The sequence below is a fragment of the Vipera ursinii genome, assembly GCF_947247035.1.
Source record: "Vipera ursinii genome assembly, chromosome: 12".
Taxonomy (NCBI): domain Eukaryota; kingdom Metazoa; phylum Chordata; class Lepidosauria; order Squamata; family Viperidae; genus Vipera; species Vipera ursinii.
Window position 1 is genome coordinate 11,394,226 of NC_139525.1, and position 22,310 is coordinate 11,416,535.

The 22,310-nt window shown below is 42.8% G+C and overlaps 2 protein-coding genes across 2 annotated transcripts; one reads left to right on the forward strand and one right to left on the reverse strand.

Moving 5' to 3' along the window:
• Positions 1-556: 556 nt before the first annotated feature.
• Positions 557-5,341, reverse strand: LOC310645841 (uncharacterized protein; the record flags this gene model as incomplete). Its single annotated transcript, XM_083371861.1, has 1 exon — positions 557-5,341. Exon 1 carries the CDS (start codon positions 5,324-5,326, stop codon positions 557-559), a length of 4,770 nt encoding a protein of 1,589 aa, XP_083227987.1. The 5' UTR covers positions 5,327-5,341.
• A 7,599-nt stretch (positions 5,342-12,940) lies between these two features.
• On the forward strand, positions 12,941-22,306 carry CHMP1B (charged multivesicular body protein 1B). Its single transcript, XM_083372242.1, has 8 exons — positions 12,941-13,192; positions 16,344-16,441; positions 17,304-17,450; positions 18,824-18,892; positions 18,980-19,087; positions 19,848-19,891; positions 21,069-21,141; positions 21,671-22,306. The coding sequence occupies exons 1-8, from the start codon at positions 13,177-13,179 to the stop codon at positions 21,713-21,715; spliced, it is 600 nt and encodes a 199-aa protein (XP_083228368.1). The 5' UTR covers positions 12,941-13,176; the 3' UTR covers positions 21,716-22,306.
• The last annotated feature ends 4 nt before the right edge of the window (positions 22,307-22,310 follow it).

The following is a 22,310-nucleotide window of genomic DNA, read 5'->3' on the forward strand; positions in this document are numbered from 1 at the left end:
TACAAGGTTCCATCCAAAAAAGGTGCCGGAACAACGTTCCGAGCGTTCTATGACAAAAAAAGCCCTGGCTCTAAGCATTTTCCATGTGCTAAATGTCATTATTACTGGAGCATATGAGTCAATTGTCAATGCTAGACATTAATCAGACCTTATCTGGCACATCAGTCTTCTATTATCAGGATTTTTTTAAAAAAAAAATAACTTTTTTTGAATCGGAGACTCAATCATCATTGCAATGAAGGTCTCAAGTAATATAGCCAAATGAAAGATTAGCTACCTAAAGGAGAAATGACTCTCCAAATTCCAGCACGTTGGCCATACCCAAGAGAAAATGGTTGATAGAAATTGAACTGTCCTTGAAATGAAACATAATAAAGAATTAAAAGAATCAGCTAAGACAGTCCTAAATATAATGTATATAAATTTTCAGCAGTTAGTTCTCCAAAATAAAATCCAACCATAGGAACAAGTCTTCAGAACAAACATTCAACTCAAGGACAGTAACTTAGAGCTTTCTTTTTTCCAAATGTATTAGATTCCCCCTCTAACTCTTCCTTTAGAGAGAAGATTGTCCTCTTGAAGTGTCTGTATCATGAAAATGGCTAGATTCGCTCTCAGAATCCAGCATTTCTCCTGATGGCTCCTCTTCCAATTCTTCTGATGTTTGCTCAATGTCATTTTGGGTTAGCTCTTCTTCAAACTCGTACTGAACAGACCTTTCATTAGATGCATTGCTGGCAGTTCCTGCTTCTCTGGGTGCACCCTCCACTTCTTCCAAGACCACATCAAAAAGGGATCGATGAGAAGCTGTTGATCTTCTTCCACTCAGTTTGAACCTTGGAGAAAAATAAATTGCAGGCGTTGGCCTGTTGGTCTTTGGCGTAGACATACACATTCCATCTGGCTTGTCCTCATCCAGGTCATCTATTAATTCATCATTTTCGTCTTCCTCATCTGAAACAATAATTGCAGTAGGCTTCTTTTTCCCCCACCAAAAACTGTCTCTGCTATCACATGGACTGTTGGAATCGTCAGTGACCACAGAGCCATCTACAGCATTACTAGCCTGGAGGTTTCTGGGATGCCCATGTTCTCCCCCAACAGACTCAGTGGCAGAGCTACAGTAGCTATCCAACCGCAGCTGGAATCCGTCATTTTCACTGTCCTCCAATGACATGTTTTTTTCTGAGGTAGCTTGTGGTCCGTTCTCCGACTCCTCCAAGGAGAGATTAAAATTGACCTGAAAGTGAGAAGAAACGGCAAAAGATCCATCCTGCCTGGTTTCTCTCACTCCAGATTTCTGCAGTGCACTGTTTTCTGTCATTTTGCTAGCCCTGGTCTCATGGGGTGCCACAGCATCTAGTTCATTCATTTCACATGCATCTCCATGAGAGATTGGAAGAACATCAAGTGACATTTCAGAAGGTGAGGCATCCTCCATATTAGAAATAATCTGAACCATTTGCTCATCAGCCACATCTTCAATAGTCCGACTGCTCATTATTTCACAGGCATCTCCACAAGAGATTGGAAGAACATCAAGTGACATTTCAGTCTCAGTTTTGTGCCCGCCATCATCAGAAGGATACAGAAATGACTCCTGCAGCAGTTTCATCTGGACATCCTTAAGCTCACTTCTTGCTTCAGGAGATGGATCGCAAGAGATCATTTTGGATTCAGAGATGACATGGCCTTCCACAGATAATGAAACCGCTTGGGGAAAAGAAGATACAACATTTAAGCTTTCATTTTGTTCCTCTGTTTGCAGTCTGCTTAGTTGATACTCTTGGTTTTTGGAATGCAGAACATTGCTATTATTTGTATGGAAAACTATTTGCTCATCATCCGTATCCTTGGCAGGTAGCTCAGAGATTGCCCTGGATTCAGGACTGCAGTCCACTTTGTTAGATTGTGAAGAACTCAGAAAAGTGGACACAAGACCTGTCCCAGCCTTTAGTTCAAACTCTTGGAGGCTGCAATATTGGTGTTCTTTCTCCTCAGAAGGTGAGGGATCCTCCATATTAGAAATAATCTGAACTATTGGCTCATCAGCCACATCTTCAATAGGCAGACTGCTCATTTTTTCACAGGCATCTCCACAAGAGATTGGAAGAACATCAAGTGACATTTCAGTCTCGGTTTGGTGCCCGCCATCATCAGGATACAGAAATGACTCCTGCAGCAGTTTCATCTGGACATCCTTAAGCTCACTTCTTGCTTCAGTAGATGGATCACAAGAGATCATTTTGGATTCAGAGATGACACTGCCTTCCACAGATAATGAAACCGCTTGGGGAAAGGAAGATACAACATTTAGACTTTCATTTTGTTCCTCTGTTTGCAGTCTGCTTAGTTGATACTCTTGGTTTTTGGAATGCAGAACATTGCTATTACTTGTATGGAAAACTATTTGCTCATCATCCATATTCTTGGCAGGTAGCTCAGAAATTGCCCTGGATTCAGGACTGCAGTCCACCTTGTTAGATTGTGAAGGACTCAGAAAAGGGGAGACAGGACCTCTGCAGGGCTTTATTTCACACTGTTGGAGGCTGGGAGGTTCTTTCTCCCCAGAAGGCGAGACATCCTTCATATTAGAAATAATCTGAACCATTTGCTCATCAGCCACATCTTCAATAGGCAGACTGCTCATTTTTTCACAGGCATCTCCACAAGAGATTGGAAGAACATCAAGTGACATTTCAGTCTCAGTTTGGTGCCCGCCATCATCAGGATACAGAAATGACTCCTGCAGCAGTTTCATCTGGACATCCTTAAGCTCACTTCTTGCTTCAGGAGATGGATCACAAGAGATTATTTTGGATTCAGAGATGACACAGCCTTCCACAGATAATGAAACCGCTTGGGGAAAAGAAGATACAACATTTAGGCTTTCATTTTGCTCCTCTGTTTGCAGTCCGCTTAGTTGATATTCTTGGTTTTTTGAATAAAGAACATCGGTATTAGTTGCATGGAAAACCATTTGCTCATCATCCGTATCCTTGGCAGGTAGCTCAGAGATTGCCCTGGATTCAGGACTGCAGTCCACTTTGTTAGATTGTGAAGGACTCAGAAAAGTGGACACAAGACCTGTCCCGGCCTTTAGTTCACACTCTTGGAGGCTGCAATATTGGTGTTCTTTTTCCTCAGAAGGCGAGGCATCCTCCGTATTAGAAATAATTTGAATCATTTGCTCATCAGCCACATCTTCAATCATCAGACTGGTCATTTTAGAGCTCAAATTGACCATATCACTAACATTATTGTCATCATCACTTACAAGATCAACAACTTCATTACTGACGACAGGACTAATAAATACAGGTGACGTAACAACAGGACTTGGAGGAGGAGTTGGTGATTTCTTCATGGATGGGGTGGGTGAGTCCACGACTATTGGGCTTGTCCTTTCAGACATGGATGGTCCAAGAGTGTCACTTGATGAAGACTTGGGTGGTTTTGTTTTTGGCTGGTTGGATGAATCTATATCTCTCAGCCATGCTCCTTCAGTCATGTTTCTGATATTTCTCATCAGCTGGTCATTCAACTGAGATTCTAGTCGCACTAATTCTTGGGCTTTTTGGACTCTGTGTTCAATGTACCTGTGGGCTTCTTCATTTTCAGCTTCGTCCTCATGTGCTGTCTCACGTGTGTACATCAAATCATGGTCAGAAATGCCAAATATCTCCAGCATATGGAGATATGCAATGTGCTCATCCAACTTGGTGTCTGTTTTTCTTTGGGTGGCATGTAAGGACTGCAACTGCAGTTGTGTGGCTGAGCTTCGAGTGTCTTCCAGGGTGAACAACTCTCTTAGCTCTTGTCTAGTGAAATAGCGATAGGGGTTTTTCTTATCACCCGTGCTTTGACGTATTAAGGAATCCTTGAAGACTTGTCTTCTATAGATCTTCTCTTCTACTGTCCCACAGGTAATTAGCCGGTAGATTATGACATTGTCTTTTTGGCCAATCCTGTAAGTTCGGTCCACAGCTTGAGCATCTGTAGCTGGATTCCAGCTAGGATCAAAAATCACCACCCGGCTAGCAGCTGTTAAGGTTAAACCGACCCCACCAACTTGAGTAGTAAGCAAAAAGACAGAGTAGTCCCCATCTTTCTGAAACATGCCAATTCTCTTCTCTCGTTCTACCAAATGGGTCACTGTCCCATCAATGCGCATGAGCTTAAAGCCCCTGTGAGTTAAGATGCGCTCTATAATGTCCAACATTTTTCGTGATTGGGAGAACACCAGAGTTCTGTGTCCCTCGTCTTGCAGTCTTTCCAGCAGCGCCACAAGGAAGCTCAACTTTCCTGACTCCTGAATTAGCATCTCATCAGAAACATGTTTAATACTCCTCTTCATGTCTGGAAACTCAACAGGTTCATTTTCACCAACTTCTTGTTCGCTATAATTGGACGCTTCCAACCCAAGTTGAATACATGCTCGATTTGACAAGAGCCTTGGATGATCGCAGAGCTTCTTCAGGACACTCAGTTCAGCCAGTGGGGACCTTGTAGACGTCAACAGCTCCTTGATATGATCCAAAGAGATAAATTTTCTATATATTTCCTCTTGTATAGGTGCTAAAAACACCCATACAATGAACTCGTTCTTTCGAGGAAGAGAAGGCATGGCAGAAGCAACATCTTTACTTTGGTCTTCAGGAAGTTGGCTTGGAAACTCAGTCTTCTTCTTCTTCTGGAGCTCATCTTTAGTCCGTCTGAGAAAATAGGGCTTAATGATGGACATCAGGTTTTCCGAGATTTTAAGTCCCAGAACTTTCTCTTCAGGAGTGGCGTCTTTTTCCCTAGCTTTTGTGATAGGATTCTCATATTCCATCTTAAAGGTTTTGAGGGTACCCAAAAGTGACCCTTGGCAAGCAAAATCAAAAAGAGCCCAAAGTTCCTTGAGATTGTTTTGGACCGGAGTCCCTGTGAGAAGGATGCGATTTTTGGAAGGAATGGCGTGCACAGATTTTGTCGTTTTGGCAGATGGAGTTTTGATTTTATGGGCTTCATCCAGAATGATATAATCCCAAACAAACTCTTTCCCACCAAAGCTAGATAGCTGCTGCCAGTTGTTGAGGACCATCTGGTAGGTTGTGAGCAAGATGCCCTTTCTCCTCTGGATCCGCTCCAGATACCTGTTGCGTTCAGCTTTGTTGGTCCCATGAAAAACTTTCACTCGCAAGCCTGGGGTCCACTTGGCAAACTCTTTCTCCCAGTTGTTAAGAAGGGTAGTTGGGAGAATCAGCAACACGGAACGGATGAGTTCTGCGTCAAACATCCCAGAGAGGAACGCGATGATCTGAATGGTCTTCCCGAGTCCCATGTCATCTGCCAGGATGCCGCCCTTCCTTCCATCTTGATACAACTTGTACAAAAAAGCAACCCCTTCCTTCTGATGATCAAAAAGCTTATTGTGCATTTCTTCATACAGCATGAGTCCACTTTGACACACGTCCACAAAGCAGTCATCCTCTTGATCCAGAGCCAGAGAAGCCAAGGCTGCCTCTAACTTTTTAACGTTCGCTGTCAGCCTTTCACTGAAATGGATTTCAAGAGCCTGTTGGAACAATTGGACAGATGCTTCCAAGTTCCCACTTCTGGCCTCCTCCTTTGCTTGGGACACATATCTGTGAAATCAAGAGAGAGTTCTGTAGTCAGAAACAAACAGACAGAAAACCACTCAGAAAAATAAAGAACACAGAAGAGAATTATTTTAGTGCTTTCTGCCTGTGCAACGTAAGTGCCTTGGATTTGGAGGTGGGTGGTAATAGTAGCGCTTATTTCTAGGCTGGTACAGGTAGTCCTCGACTTACAACAGTTCATTTAGTGACCATTTAAAGTTACATCAGCACTGGAAAAAATGACATACGACCATTTTTCACAAGACTGCTACACCATCCCTGTGATCAAAATTTGGGCAGTTGGTAACCGACTCATATTTATGACGGTTGCAGTGTCCCCGGGGTCATGTGATCAACTTTTGTGACCTTCTGCCAAGCAAAGTCAATAGGGAAGCCAGATTCACTTGACAACTGTGGTACTAACTTTAACAACTGCAGTGACTCACTTAACAAATGTGGCAAGAAGTGCTGTAAAAGGTGGTGGGGTGGGGAAATCACTTAACTTAGCAAGAGAAATTTTGGGCTCAATTATGATGGTAAGTCGAGGAGTACCTGTATTAAAGCCAGGGGATTTTTGCAAATCTGAAAAGTCAACACATTCTCCTGCATTGTATATTATCCTCTTTCTCCTTCCGGCTCCTAAACGTGGCGTTCTAGTATCAGAGAAGGGCTGGTTGCAACCTGTTCCACAGCCTCAAGATGACAGCGTTGCAAAGTTATCCTTTACTTTCAGCAAATGTTTTCATCAAGTCTTTCTTCTAAATAATTGAAGATGCAGTTCCAATGTCAATGCTGCAAACATTGACATATTTTTGCACTGACAATATAAGAGACAGCCTGTTACTTTAATTGCTTCGCTTTGGGGTGAAACATCAATCAGATGTTTTGAGAAGATAAGAAAAGCCCCCATACAGAATGGGAAGTGAAACTTCATATGTAAAACTAATTGGATAATGTGATTTATGATGTGTAGATAAGGGCGGGGATTGTGTGTGTGTTATGATGGGTTTGGGGGGAGGAGATTTCAGATTCTGGCATCCCTCCATGAGTGTCCATGTTTCCTTTCATTATTAAGATTTTTTAGATAAACAATGCCTGCATTTTGTTTGAACTGTCATTTATCGGAACCATGACATCCAAACTTAGTCTCCCCCTCACTTTAGATTTGATTTTTTTTAAGCAACACGTGCAGCCAAGGTTCTTCATTGACATTATTAGCAAACAGGACTTTATCCAGATAAGGGCTAAATTCACATCTTCTTCTAAGCGAGGGGTGCCCAACTTTGGGAACAGAACTGGATGGTAAATTTCTGGGAGTTGAAGTCCACACGTCTTCAAGTTCCCAAGGCTGGACACCGCAGTTCTAAGCTGTGTTTAGGCATACTTTGCCCAGTAAGTCACCGCTGGCTTGGTTCGCCAAACGCTAAGCCAGTTAGTGGTCAAGGCACTGGCCTAGAAGCCAGGAGCTGCAGTCCTGCCTTAAGACATGAAACCCGAATGGGTGACTTTGGGCTAATCCCTCTCTTTCAGCGCAAACCCACCACACACCATTGTGGTTGTGGGGAAAACAGGAGGGGGGGGAAAGTGAAAGTTAAGAGATGGGAGAAAGTGAAAGTTAAAACAGTGCGAATGCCAGCCGGCATCTTCTCTGGAATGGGAAGAATGCAGCTGCTTGCCAGTCTACAAACAGAGGCTGTTTCCAAAACAATTTGTTCAAAACCGATTAGGTGGGAGGGGGGAACACAATGGGGAAAGCTTGACTCAGAATTTGGGCGTGCAAACTCCAGTTTTGGCTTGGCTTTACTGCGTTCTGCTTAAACTTTAGTAAGCTATACCTGTCCCACCAAACAGAATGTCAGGTCCCACCCCAATCCACGTCTTAGGAAAGAGAAACTCTTGAAGTCAGAATTGTCCAAAAAGGAACTTTTACTAAAACATAATTGTCAGTGGGAAATCTAGACAGGATCTGAAAACTGTGTTACAGGTTGGTACTTTTAAAGTGTCCCCGAGTGAAACCCCCTCCCCTCAGTCCATTTGGTCAGTCCTAGATCAATTAAGGTTCAGGTGTCAAAACCTTCCAAGGGAGAAGGGATCTTCCATGCTTTTACGACATTTCCTTCCTCCCTTTCAGATTCTAATTGGAGATACAAACCAGATCTCTCCCCCCCCCACTCCCTTTCTTTGTTCTTCTCAGTTCAAAGGTTCTTTCCCTGGTCTAATGACGGCCTCCAGGCAGGCTAGGATAGGTAAAGGTAAAGGTTCCCCCGCACATGCGTGCTAGTGATTTCCAACTCTAGGGGCCAGTGCTCATCTCCGTTTCAAAGCCGAAGAGCCAGCACTTGTCCGAGGACGTCTCCGTGGTCATGTGTCCATGGTCATGTGGCCGGCATGACTAGATGCCAAAGGCGCACAGAACGCTGTTACCTTCCCACCGGAGTGGTCCCTATTTTCCTACTTGCATTTTGACGTGCTTTCGAACTGCTAGGTTGGCAGAAGCTGGGACAAGTAACAGGCGCTCACTCTGCTACTCGGCACTCGGGATTCAACCTGCCAAACTACCGACCTTCTGATCGACAAGCTCAGAGTCTTAACCCACTGAGCCACCCTGTCCCTTTTAACAAATGTATAAGGATAGCCAATTAACATCTTCTCTTCTCCTCCTTGGGAATGGCAGAACCCAGTGAGAGATTTAAGATTTTTAGAACATACAGATGGGGATTTATGAATGGGATACAAATGGATTCTGACACACAGGCAAGACTCGTTGTTACTTAAAGGCACGAGCAGAGGCAGGGCTGACACTCGCATTCTTTCCCCCCACCCCAAAGATGATTCTGCTTCGCTCTTAGCTCCCTCCCATTGATAAAAGACCCCCTTGGTATCTACCCTATGGAAATTCTCAACCATCGGGTTGTCCCAAAGGCGCTCTTCGTTTGCAAACGTTGTCAAAGGGGGGTGGGGGGGGGAAGTCTAACCGCCTTTTGAAGAAAAGGACCTTTGGGGACGACCCCCTTAGTAGAAAAACAAATGAAATAAATAAACAAACCTTGATTGTCAAAGTACAACATGTGTACATTGAGATTAGCTGAGCCTCCCCCCCCCCCGCCGTGCTCTCTCCCCCCAACACACAGTGACAACAAACCCTCCATCCCACCACACTATGTGAACCAACTACCCCACACACCGGATATGGGGGAGGGGAAGAAACCCCTCTGACCCCGATCCTGCCAAGCCCCCCCACAAAGAAAGCCCCTTCCCCACGTATGCAAAACCCCTCCAGGCGGAAATACCTGCGGTACTCTTCTCTTCGCGCCGGGCTCAAAGCCGCAAGATCCGTCATGCTTTTTGCCCAACGGCGCGCAAAACTCTGCAGCTTCCGGGATTCGCTCCGGTTTAAAATCTGCGCGCAAACGCGCCAACCTATCCCGGGCGGCGGGTGGGGATCTCCCCTTTCCCCCTTCCTCCGAAGCCGCCTGGTCGGAAGCCAGCTGGCGGCGGGGCGGAGCTCCGGCACATTGTTTACCCAGCCTGGCTTTTGGGGGAGCCCCTCTCTTGCAAAAGGGAGGCTGGGAGTCCCCGACCCTCAGGCTCCGTTGAGCCACATCCCAGCCCTCCCCGTTTCCATCGCTGTGAAGCAGCTGGGTGGTTTGGAGGGGGGGGAAGGGACGCTTGGAAGGAACGAGGTGGGATAAATATTGGGGACCCCCCCCATTGGGCGCCCTGGAGAGCCACCAGGCCTTAATAATTAGGGAAGGGGTGGAGGTCGGTGCCAGAAACGGAAAATTCACGGGGGGAAACGTGCCCGGACAGCTCAGTCAAACGGAGTCCTTGCTTTTTCTGCTTTGCATATCGGGTGCGTGTGTGTGTGTGTGTGTGTGAACCCTTTCCTGTAATTGATTATTGATTATTCCGCCAGCAGAGGCTGCTTGCCATCTCTCGGCTTCCCCCAGGATTCAGTTTTCAGATTGAAATCTGAGAATACAGACCTAAACAGAGAGAAGCGCTCACTTGAAGTGCTCTGAGATTTAGACCAAGGTTCAACCTATTACACCAGGGGTCTTCAGGCTTGGCCCTTTTTATGACTTGTGGACTTCAACTCCCAGAATTCCTCAGCCAGGCGTGCCTGGCTGAGGAATTCTGGGAGTTGAAGTCCACAAGTCGTTAAAAGGGCCAAGTTTGAAGAGCCCTGTTTTACAGCGATGCATAAGGTAAAGGTAAAGGTTCCCCCGCACATGCGTGCTAGTCGTTTCCGACTCTAGGGGCCGGTGCTCATCTCCGTTTCAAAGCCAAAGAGCCAGCGCTTGTCCGAGGACGTCTCCGTGGTCATGTGGCCGGCATGACTAGACGCCAAAGGCACACGGAACGCTGTTACCTTCCCACCGTAGTGGTCCCTATTTTTCTACTTGCATTTTTTACGTGCTTTCGAACTGCTAGGTTGGCAGAAGCTGGGACGAGTAACAGGCGCTCACTCTGTTACGCGGCACTCGGGATTCGACCTGCCAAACTGCTGACCTTCTGATCGACAAGCTCAGCGTCCTAACCCACTGAGCCACCGCGTCCCACAATACAGCGATGCATAGTTTGCTTAACTATGCTTTAAAGTAGACCAGCGCAATAGCACGACGACGACGTATTAACCTGTGAAAACATGGTTTGCAAACCACAGTGGCTGGCTCCTCATAGCAGTTTAGGATATGTCAAACAAACCAAATCCTTGCTTCTTGCTGTGTGTGAATCTACAGCCTCAAATTCAAATTCGGCAGAAATATTCAAATATGTGAACAACCGGTTCCCTGTGTGGATGCCACTTCTGGAAGTTCATTCTGGGCCTGCGCAACAAAAAATTAGCTATCCGTTCTGCTGAAGTGGTGTGAACCAGCTGAATCCCACCACTGGAGAAATACCCCTTCCATTGGTGCTGTTTGGTGCCTTCAGGCAACTGGAGCAGAACAAATGAACCTTGGAAAGATGGAGGGCAATAGAAGAAGGGGACGACAGAGAATGAGGTGGCTAGATGGAGTCACTGAAGCCATAGGCGTGAGTTTAAATGGACTCCAGAAGATGGTAGAGGACAGGAAGGCCTGGAGGAACATTGTCCATAGGGTCGCGATGGGTCGGACACGACTTCGCAGCTAACAACAACAACAAATTGGTGGTAATACAGTATTTTTGATAAGATAACAAAATGTAAAAATACCGGGCTGATGTAAGTGAATGAAAAGTTTGAATTTTAAAAATAAATTAAGTTTGAAAAGATTTAGGATTAAGGAGTGATTGAAGTATTGAGGGAAAATTAGGCTGAATAAGAATTTTGAAAAAAGAATATATAGTGATTTAATAAATTAACTTTTACAAATAGAAGGGAAACATAAATTGATTGGAAAAGATGTTATAGGTAGATGTTATGACAGATAAGTAATATAGTATTTTTATAACATGAAATATGAAAACATTGGGATGGTGTATTTAAATGAACAATTTGGATATTTAGATGTTAATTACTGAGAAAATTATAACTGATAAGAATTGATTGAATATTAAGGAGAAATTGAGCTTAAACAAGATTTATGAAAATAAGATATATGGTGAATCTAAGATGCTTTTTACCAAAATAACAAATTGATAAGGAAAAAATGCCACATATAGACGCTATCATTGTTTGTATACATTTGGAAGAAAATGTTTATATTTAATCATTTATATATTTAAAATATCAAATATCAAAACCTATATTTGTTTAATGTTGAAGGAGAAAACTGCCTTTGAAATCAAAGGCAGCAAAACATAATAAAAAAGTAAAACACTCTGCTAACAGTGCTAAATGTATATTAATTTTCAGCAGTCTTCAGAACACACATTCAACTCCCCCTCTAACTCCCTTTAGACAGAAGATTCTCCTCTTGAAGTGTCTGTATCATGAAAATGGCTAGATTCACTCTCAGAATCCAGCATTTCTCCTGATGGCTCCTCTTCCAATTCTTCTGATGTTTGCTCAATGTCATTTTGGGTTACCTCTTCTTCAAACTCGTGCTGAACAGACCTTTCATTAGATACATTGCTGGCAGTTCTTGCTTCTCTGGGTGCACCCTCCACTTCTTCCAAGACCACATCAAAAAGGGAACTCTGGACTGCCCCCGACCTTCGTTCATTTCGCCGGGACCTAAAAACCTGGCTCTTTGAGCTATCTGGCCTGGACTGAGGGGTTTAATGTTTTAAATTGTGATTTTAATTTTTTGCAGCTAGACTTAATTTAATTTAATTTTATATTGTATTGTTTTTAAATTTTGCCTTGTAAACCGCCCTGAGACCTTTGGGAGTAGGGCAGTATATAAACCGAATAAATAAATAAAATAAATAAATAAATCGATGAGAAACCCCTGTGTATGATGTGTTCCAGAGCTGCAGATCGATCTGCAGAGAGAGGCTGCGATTTTTGAGATGGCCTCGTTTTCTCTCACGTGTTTTTCTCAGGACAGCAAACTTTTTAACTCCCCAAAATGCCCACTGGGTGGGTGGGCAGAGGCAGGGGATCGCGCTCAAATCCGATGTCGTGCAGCCTCCTGTGCTAAGTTAAAGGTAAAGGTTCCCCCGCACCTGCGTGCTAGTCATTTCCGACTCTAGGGGCCGGTGCTCATCTCCGTTTCAAAGCCGAAGAGCCAGCGCTTGTCCGAGGACGTCTCCGTGGTCATGTGGCCAGCATGACTAGATGCCAAAGGCGCATGGAACACTGTTACCTTCCCACCGTAGTGGTCCCTATTTTTCTACTTGCATTTTACGTGCTTTCGAACTGCTAGGTTGGCAGAAGCTGGGACATGTAACAGGCGCTCACTCTGCTACGCGGCACTCAGGATTCAACCCGCCAAACTGCCGACCTTCTGATCGACAAGTTCAGTGTCTTAACCCACTGAGCCACCGGGTGCTAAGACAGACCATTAAAAATCCCCTTCTCTCTGTTGAATCAATTGGCCATTAATCAGGAATGATAAGAGGCTGAATTCCCATAAGTCTGGATGGACCACTTCTCTGGCTTGCTCGCCCGAGGCTCCTTCCCAGATGCGAAATACTACATACTCCATCGTGACCCGACTTGGCAGGGGATGATGGGCACTCTCCCCCGTCCTGGTGACCCGGTTGAGAAGCGCCCAAGCCCTGCAGTTGCCTCGTCTTCCCGACAGGGCGCAGCCTCCTCCTTTCCCGGTGACGCCATCAAGGAAATCGAAACTCTATTGGCTGGGAGGAGGAGCCTGGCGCCGGGGCGGTCTTTCAGCGGCTTAACAAACACGGCGCTCCCATTGTGCGCATGCGCCTCGGTCAATTTCCCCCCCCCCCACACACACACACACAGCTGCCGCTTCTCTCCTCCTCTTCGGCTCGTCAAGCTCCGCGTGACGTGATGTTGACGGAAGAGGCGGGGAGTGAAACTCGCCGGGCGGAGGCGGAAGCAGGAAGCCCGCTGCTGAGGGAAAGACGAGGAACCCAACGGGTCGCCGGGACCGAACCGCCTGGCTGTTTTCCACTGTCGTTCGACCAGGCCCGTACCTGAAGCGCCGCCATGTCCAACATGGAGAGTATCCTGGGTGACGCCCGTCGGGAAAATGCGGCCGGGCCTCGATTGGTGGTGGGGCCAAGAAAAGCCCGCCTCCTGGCGAGATTGATGGAGTGGGGGGCGTGGCCACTGGGGGACCCCTACGGCAGGAGGCGCCCTTGGGAGGGGGTGATTCTTGTGGGAGGAGCTTCAGCGCTGAACCTTTCCCTATTGGCGTTTCAGGATTGGAATGGCAGCGGGAGTAGCCCGTGGGGTGGGGTGAGGGCGTTTTCCTCTCTTCCAAGCAGGATCTGTCATGGTGGAAGCTTATTTCTCTCCCTTTTCCCCTCTTTCCTCCTTTGAAACAGCCCTGTGCAGGCGAGAGCATTCTCAGGATCCCCAAAAGTGTTGGGGTATCCCCATTTTTCTCCCCTGAAGGATCAGACCAGTGTTTCTGAGACTTGGCAACTTTAAGACAAGTGGACTACAACTCCCAGAATTCCCCAGCTGCCAAATTTCAGAAAGCATGGACTACAACTACCACAATGCCCAGGCATCAGGGCGGGCAGCTGTGGATAACCCCTGAGGGACAGAAGCTGCTCCGACCTTTCCAGGCCCACGCTGAGCTGAGCAGAGCCTCTGTAGGGATACAAAATAGTAGCGTATCTGAATAATGGACATTAATTGCATGGTTTATTTAAATTGGTTATAGCTCCCCTCTGGGGTAGACCCAGGGGCTTATCTAATGCAAAAACAAAACAATTAAAAATATATCAAAATACACAGCCTGGCTAGGAGTGCCCCAAACCACAGGTTGGGATTTCCTATAGAATTCTGCCTGTGAGAGAAAGTTGTTGTTCACTTGCTAAGTCATGTCCGAGTCTTTGCAACCCCATGGACAGTAGCATGCCAGGGCCCTCATCCTCCACAGTAGATAGCAGAAATAACCAAATATAAAGCACTAAGAACTAAATAACTTTCCTGGCTTCTAGGCATCTGCTTACTTTGCGTATCCATGGACCTGACAAAATGGCCTAGTGTCCACACGAAAAGTTGTATCCCAATAAATCTGTTAGAATGGAAACACTCTCCCTCCCTCCCCCCACCCCCATTTCCATTTTGCAGTTTCAGAATTGCTGTTTGCAGATTTGTCATGGTTGTTGATTGACGAGAACATGTGCCCGCTCTAAGGTTTCTCTGATGAAGTGCTAAATATGTTTTTTTTGTTTGTTTGTTTTGCAGCTTCTGGCTGGGCTTCCAGACCAGCTGGTTAAACGTTTTCCGTGTTTCTGTCTGACGTGACACACTGCAGTGTCATGCCTGGATGTTTCTGGTTTCTATCAACTGATTTTTTTTTCCTTAGTTGTATATTTCAGAAAGCTAAGACAAGAATATAAATTTTGTTTTCTGTGCTGTCTTCTTTCTAAATCCTACTCCTGTTCTTCTGGTTGGTTATTTATTTATTTATTTATTTATTTATTTATTTATTTATTTTAATCCCATTTATATCCTGCCCTTCTCCGAAGATTCAGGGCGGCTTACAATTTAAGCACAAACCAATGTGCTTAGCAATAGCCTTCATTCTATGTATATGCCTGCTTATTAGGGCTTTCGCCCCCACCCCAAGCGGCATTATTACAAAGTCAGCTTATTGCCCCCAACAATCTGGGTTATAAAGTACATGGAGCAGAAGCCCTGGTTTCTACATCTTGACAGCTGACTTCACACCTCTTTCTAAGTCTCAGATAAATCACTTGATGATAGCTTAGGACAGGGGTCTTCAAACGTGGCCCTTTTATGACTTGTGGACTTCAACTCCCAGAATTGCTCAGCCAGCGTGCCCGGCTGAGGAATTCTGGGAGTTTATTTATTTATTTTAATTCCATTTATATCCCGCCCTTCTCCGAAGACTCAGGGCGGCTTACAAGCTTAGCAGTAGCCTTCATTCTATGTATATGCCTGCTTGTTAGGGCTTTCACACACACCCCCAAGCGGCATTATTACAAAGTCAGCTTAATTGCCCCCAACAATCTGGGTCCTCATTTTACCTACCTCGGAAGGATGGAAGGCTGAGTCAACCTTGAGCCTGGTGGGATGCGAACCTGCACTAATTGCAGGCAGCTGGTGTTACTTAAGGAGGCATTAGCCCCCTGCTCCACCAAGGCTCTTGAAGTGCACAAGTCATAAAAGCCACGTTTGAAGACCCCTGGCATAAGAAATGTGAATCTAGTCATTTAGTCTCTCTTTGTTTTTATCATACTTGCTTTAGGTCAGGACACAAAGATATGTCTTCCTTTTTGTTTTTAATTACAGTTACCAGATATGTGCTGTGGAAATCAGATAATTTATTAGATGATAAGTAACAACAAAAAGTTAACAGTGATCTGTACCTAATTTATTTCACTTAGAATGTATATGAATGTTTGCAGCCCAAATCTGATAGCTCTACTGTTATGAATCTTGAGTGCTCTGATTCCTTAGAGTGTCCAAACTGGTTAGTTTGATCTTTGTATGGTGGCTGAAAAAAAACAACAAGCTTTCTGTATATGGGCAATAGTTCCAATCGGTAGAGAATTGTTTTAGTTTAATGATTCCAATAGTGGAAAAGAATTCTGTTCTTGGTAAACTGAGCTTTGAAAATCTGCTGCGGATGTGCTTATTTGATTATATGGAATGTATAGATAATGGCTTCAGTAAAGGGAATTTCAGTTATTGTTACACATTGAGAAAATACTGCATTTCTCTTTCTCTGTCTGCCAGTAATATTTAATCACAAGTTGGAATTAAAATAGTCTCCTAATGGAGGTATGCATTAGTGGCTTTAATTGACCTATATTTAAAGAAAGGGAGTATTTTCACTTTATAGCCTGCCTTATAATAACTAGAATTTTTTTTAATTGATTGATATCATGTTTAAGCTAGAAAAAGGATTGTTTCTTGCATGGATTCTTAGTGGTTTATAAAAATCAAGCAAAAATTTTAAACCCAGACAATTGCATAAAAGCAAAACATCCCGGTAATATAGATGGTGTGAAATAAATATGCCCATGTCTATATTTGGAGGGAGGTTATATCTAAATATTCTCTCCCTCTGAATATTGAATATTAAATTTAAAATATTTAAATTTCGGAGTCCCTTTTCAGGTTGCTAGGAGCATGAAATATTCTTACATTATTCTTAACTTCAAATCCAGAGCATCTTTTCAATTTGAAATTTGCTGCCAAAGAGCTTAACAGAAATGCAAAAAAGTGTGATAAAGAAGAAAAGCTTGAAAAAGTCAAAATTAAGAAGGTAAGTAATTGATATAAACATTTTCTCTATGGTACAAAATGAGAAATTAGGACGATGACATTAAAATACATAAAATACATACAAATTGGTATGGAGTATCTGTGGTTATTATTTTTGTCTACCTATACTAACAAAGAGTAAAATTAATTTATTTTCACAGACTAACATACAGAATTTCCTGCCTCCCAAATACGTACAAATTGTTTCTTTAACATTAGTTCTAACTTGGACTTGATAGCGTTAGTGTTCTGATTAAGGTGTTGGATGGGTTAATATAATTTATTTGAGAATAATCTAGTCAGCAGTCTGTTAACATTTCTCAGATTCTGGATACCATGACAATACCAGATCATTCATTTCAATATTTTATTATTTATATATTATGAAATGTATTTGCCGCCCATCTCAAATCCAACAATTCTGGGCAGCTTGCAACATAAAAATTATTAAAAATCATCAGTTATAAAATAATAACAGTGTTATCCACTCATTAACACGCTCTGGCAAGATCAGCTCATTTAGAATGCCTTCAAAAAAGTGTATATTGACTGGAAACGTGACTGTTGATTTGATTCCATCTTGATTGGTTGTCCTAATTGGCTTCCTGCTACATATCTGCCATCATTTGCAAAGGTTTTTAGAGATCTGCTTTTCTTCGTTCCAGTCATTCAAAGTGTTGATCTGCTGCAGGTGCATTTGAGAGTACAAAAACAACAAAAGAGACACCAGGGATAACCATCAGAAGCTGTCACCCATCCGAAAGACTCCATGCACCTAGGAATGGGATTGTCAAACATGAGGGTGTGTCCTGTTCTTTCCATAACAGAGCCGAAGAATTGTGTTCTTTTGTTTCCTTTTTAAGGCAATTCAGAAGGGTAACACGGAAGTGGCAAGAATCCATGCAGAAAATGCCATCCGACAGAAGACCCAAGCAATCAACTTCCTGCGCATGAGTGCCCGGGTAGATGCTGTGGCAGCAAGAGTGCAGACGGCCGTCACGATGGGCAAAGTAACCAGCAATTTATATATTAAATTTTTATCCCACCTTATAATAATAATAATAATAATAATAATAATAATAATAATAATAATAATAATAATAATAATAAATAACTGAAGATTCCTCCTCCAATTTTCCCCACATTAACAGCCCTGCAGGGTGAGTTTAGCTGAGGGTGAGAGACTAGCTGGCCCAAAGTTTCGCAGTTGGCATCCATGCCTAAGGTGGGACTAGAACTCACCGTCTCCTGGTGATTGGCCCAAAGTCACACAGCTGGCTTTCATACCCAAGTCGGGACTAGAATTCACAATTTCTTATGTTATAGCCTGGTGCCTTAACCACTAGGACAAAAGTACTCTTTTTTTAGCAAGGAACATATGTGGCCAAAAATACCCTTGGTCTCTACTTGACATGCATTATTTGGGGAGTGCCAATGACAATGCTTAACATTTGCTGCCATAAATTCAATCCATGGCAGTTCCAGATAACAATGAGAAAGATCTCCACATGAAATGCTGAAGAATCTGGGACGGCGCTCATGCACTGTGATGAGCCACTGTTTGCTTAATTATTGTTTATTGAATAAGCCAGGCAGCAGCCTGGCTTATGAACTACAGTCTCTAGATTTGTGCAGCACAATAGATCCTAATCAAACAGACAATATTAGTGAGGTCCTTGGTGCTCTCTGAGCTTGGTGGATTTCTGCAGATGTTTCATTGCCAAACTAGGTAATGTCATCAATGCACTGATGATGTTACCTAGTTGGATAATGAAATGCCTGTAAGAAAACCACCAAGCTCACAGAGCACCAAGGATCTAATATTTCAATCCTGAGCTACAAATATTCTCTTCTATTGAGACAATATTAGCATTGAGTAGCCTGTCATGACTGAAGAAGATGCTTTGGCTGGCTACGCTTATTTAAATTAACAATAAACTATGATGTACCAGCAACTATGCCTGTATTCATATGGCACACTAGCACTAATCTAAATAAAAGATGCTATGGTATAATGTGATATTAAAACAACCCTTATCTATGCCAGATTATGTAAGTAGCATGGAGACAGAAAGAAACGCAAAATTTAACTTATTCACTTTACCAAAATGCCATCTGAAAATATCTTTTTCCAGTACTGCTTAAAAAGTAATTTACAAGGTAGTCATGAATGGCAGAGATTTGTTGTTGTTGTTTTCACCTTAAAATACCATACCAGCTGTTATACAGCTGTAATAATAATATTCCAGAATCTGCATCAGGACATTACAAGTTTTCTAGTTTCTTTTATCAGGTGAAGTGTTACAAAATAGGAGCTAAGGAAATTGAGGGGTGGGGGTGGGAAAACTCCCTTGATATGATTATCATATACTTTCTCTTCTAGGTAACAAAATCCATGGCTGGAGTGGTTAAATCAATGGATGCTACATTGAAAAGTATGAACTTAGAAAAGGTAAAAGGAAACATTTTGCTGTTTGTTTTTAAATGTTTCCTGCTACTCTTTTGATGTCTTTTACTGACCCCATTTGTTTACCTACAGATTTCTGCCTTGATGGATAAATTTGAACAGCAGTTTGAAACCTTAGATGTTCAGACAGCACAGATGGAAGACACCATGAGCAGTACTACTACACTAACAACACCACAAGTATGTACCCATTAAAGCAGAGATGTCTGTCTCCACTTGCAGTAGTCTCTTATCAATGTTTCTTCACCTCAAGAACTTTTAAATGGGTGGACTTCCAACTTCTGGAATTCTGGGAGCTGAAGTTGAGCAATCTTAAAGTTCTTGAGATTGATAAACACTGGTCTATATGTTCTAGTGATTACAGTATCTTGGCCCTGGGGAGATAAATGTTCAAAGGAAAGTTTGCTTCTTCATGATGGGTCTCCTCTTTCTTTGAGAACTGATTAAGTTCTACAGTGTTTTCAGCTGAGAGACTGTCATATTTTTAATAAAAAATATACACGGTTTCTTACAAGTTTCTTACAGTAGTGGACACTGTACAATCTGCAGTAGGTGAAATGTTGAGTGGTTTTTTTTTCCTTTGAAGTCTGCAGAAAAACGTTGGAAACGATTTGTTTATCTTAATAGTGTTAATTAGGATTGAAAATTGAGAGGAGGAAAGGACAGGTTTTCCCATCTCATTGCTGTGAAGAATTAAGAATATTCTTCCAAGCACTGAAGGAGCAACACAACAAGCAATAAAAGTACCATAATCCTAAAACTGTCCATTAAAAAAAAAGAGTATAATGGCTGCAATGCTCTGAAAGTTAATCCCACACAATTACAAATGTCCTTTCATGGCCAAGAACTCATTGGAAGTACAAAATCTCCAGTAAATATCTCTGTTGTGTTGCTGCCCTGTTAAGTGTAACTCAGTCTTTCCTAATGTCTGCTTTTTTAGAACCAAGTAGATATGCTCCTTCAAGAAATGGCTGATGAAGCTGGGTAAGTGTGAACATTCAAAAGTCAAAATAATGAGATTCAAGGTGCTGGTGATGACCTATAAAGCCCTAAACGGCTTGGGTCCGGGATATCTGAGGGATCACCTGCTGCCGGCATCAAGCTCCCTTCGTCCAGTGCGCTCCCACAGGGAGGGTCTACTCAGGGTGCCACCGGTAAGAGATTGCCGGCGGACGACACCCAGGGGTAGGGCCTTCTCAGTGGGTGCGCCTGCCCTTTGGAATCAGCTGCCAGTGGAGCTTAGGACTGCCCCCGACCTCCGTTCATTCCGCCGGGACCTGAAGACCTGGCTCATCGAGCTCTCTGGCCCAGGCTGAGAATTTTAATTTTAATTTTAATTTTAACTGGGGTTTTATTTGTTCAGGGACGGATATAATTTTTTAAATTGTTTTTAACTTTGGTATTTTTGTTTTTAATCACCCTGTAAACCGCCCTGAGTCCTTCGGGAAAGGGCGGTATATAAATGTAATAAAATAAATAAATGAATAAATAAATAAATAAATTAAATAAATAAATAAATAAATAAATAATGCAGTACATGAAAAAAACATATTTGAGGGAAGAAGGAATTCCTGTTTTTCTCCAGCTCAGCAGAGTCCCACAGGATTGAGCAAATGGACAGGCATAGCATCCTCTAACTTGTTGCCACTGGTTTCATACATGGGCCAAGCTTTGCTGGTTGGAGAATGAAAGGTGTTGATGTTCAACACATCTGGAAAGTAGCAACTTGAGGAAAAGTGAACTAGGTTATGCCCTACTATTAATATTTCCTAAAGCAGAAGATTGTAATGCTCTCAGAGCTAACATTGACATTTTTCCGATTGTAAATTAACATCAAAATTAGGATCATAAGTTGATCACAAGACTGGGATCAGTTCCCAAAGTTCACACTTGACAATGGGAGCAGCAAGAAGGAATTCTACCCCTTCCCCAAACTATACTTATGTCAAACCCTGATCTGTTGTACGTCAGGTGTAGAGGTTTGTATATTCCAACCATTCTAGGGTTGATTGTAGCTTGTGTGGTGTAATGTACAACTTGACTCGGGTATACTTTGTAATTTAAGTGAGATGGTTGGGGTTCGTTTCTGGAATATGGAATGCCATACCTGCATGCCAGTGTTTAATTTACTGGGTTGTATTTTTCTCCCTTTGAATTTTAGGCTTGATCTGAATATGGAACTACCTCAGGGACAAACAGGCTCTGTTGGCACAAGTGTTGCCTCAACAGAACAGGTAAATATTGCCAATCCTGGCTTGTTCTCTTCTTCCCTCATACTATAGTGCATGCTGGCTGGGGGATTCTAGGAGCTGAAGTCCACAAATGTTAAAATTGCTGAAGTTGGGAAACACTCCCGTAGAAGATTGGCTGGGATACTGTTAATATTTAAACTTTTAAATGCATCTTGCTAATGTACAATATAGCTCGCTCTTATCATTTGGGGCTAGATTACTAAAATGAAATAATCTGTAACTGTTAACGTCTTAAACAATTTCTTTTCCCTGCCTCATTTCTTCTGCATCGCCTTTGTTATGTAAGGCCTGTTTATCTACTTAATTTATTTACAAGGTCCAGAGGCCGTTCACTATGAGCTTCTGTATAGTTCTTAGAAAACTTCAGAAGCTTTTTTTTTAAAGTAACAAACCCACTTATCTGGCGCAGGGTTACCTTGACTTGCAGAATTTGCTTGTATATGATCTCCACCCCTTCTTTTAACGTGTTTTGTATCTTGATCATATGTTCATAACTGTCTCTGTTCTGAAGGACGAGCTTTCACAAAGACTGGCACGTCTTCGCGATCAAGTGTAAGGAAGAGTCAGATCTGCAGTATTGTACATATGCTTCCAGTTTGCATTCTCTGTACATATTTCGTGGCCTGACTAGGGATTTCTGTCAAAAGTTTTAAATAATCACACTAGTGAACACCTATCCCTTCCCCCCCCCCTTTGCTGTGCTTTCCAACATGCATGTAACTCAGTGGTGGTGTGCCACAAGTACATTTTCTAGGTCTCTATTGTACATTTTGAAGCTGAAGGTTATATTTTTGCAAATCTCTTTTTCAATGACGAAAACGTCACTTTTATCGGATGTCGCCACAAATAATCGAACAGAAAGAAGAGCCTGCATAATTTTAAGTTATGTAACAAGTTTTTAAATTATGGATAATCTTTGCAATTAAATCCCTAAGATGGTGTGTGATTCACGTGGTGTCGCATTATCAATAGGATAAGATACATGTGTATAACCACCAGTATTACATCACTGGAGAATCTTTCCAAAGCAAGCCTTCTTGTCATCAACACCTGAAATCAAGCAATATTTATGCTATCCTCATAACCTGAAACTTATATAGGTGTCAACAGTTCACTACCAAAGGAATAAAATATATTTTTCAACGTTTTTG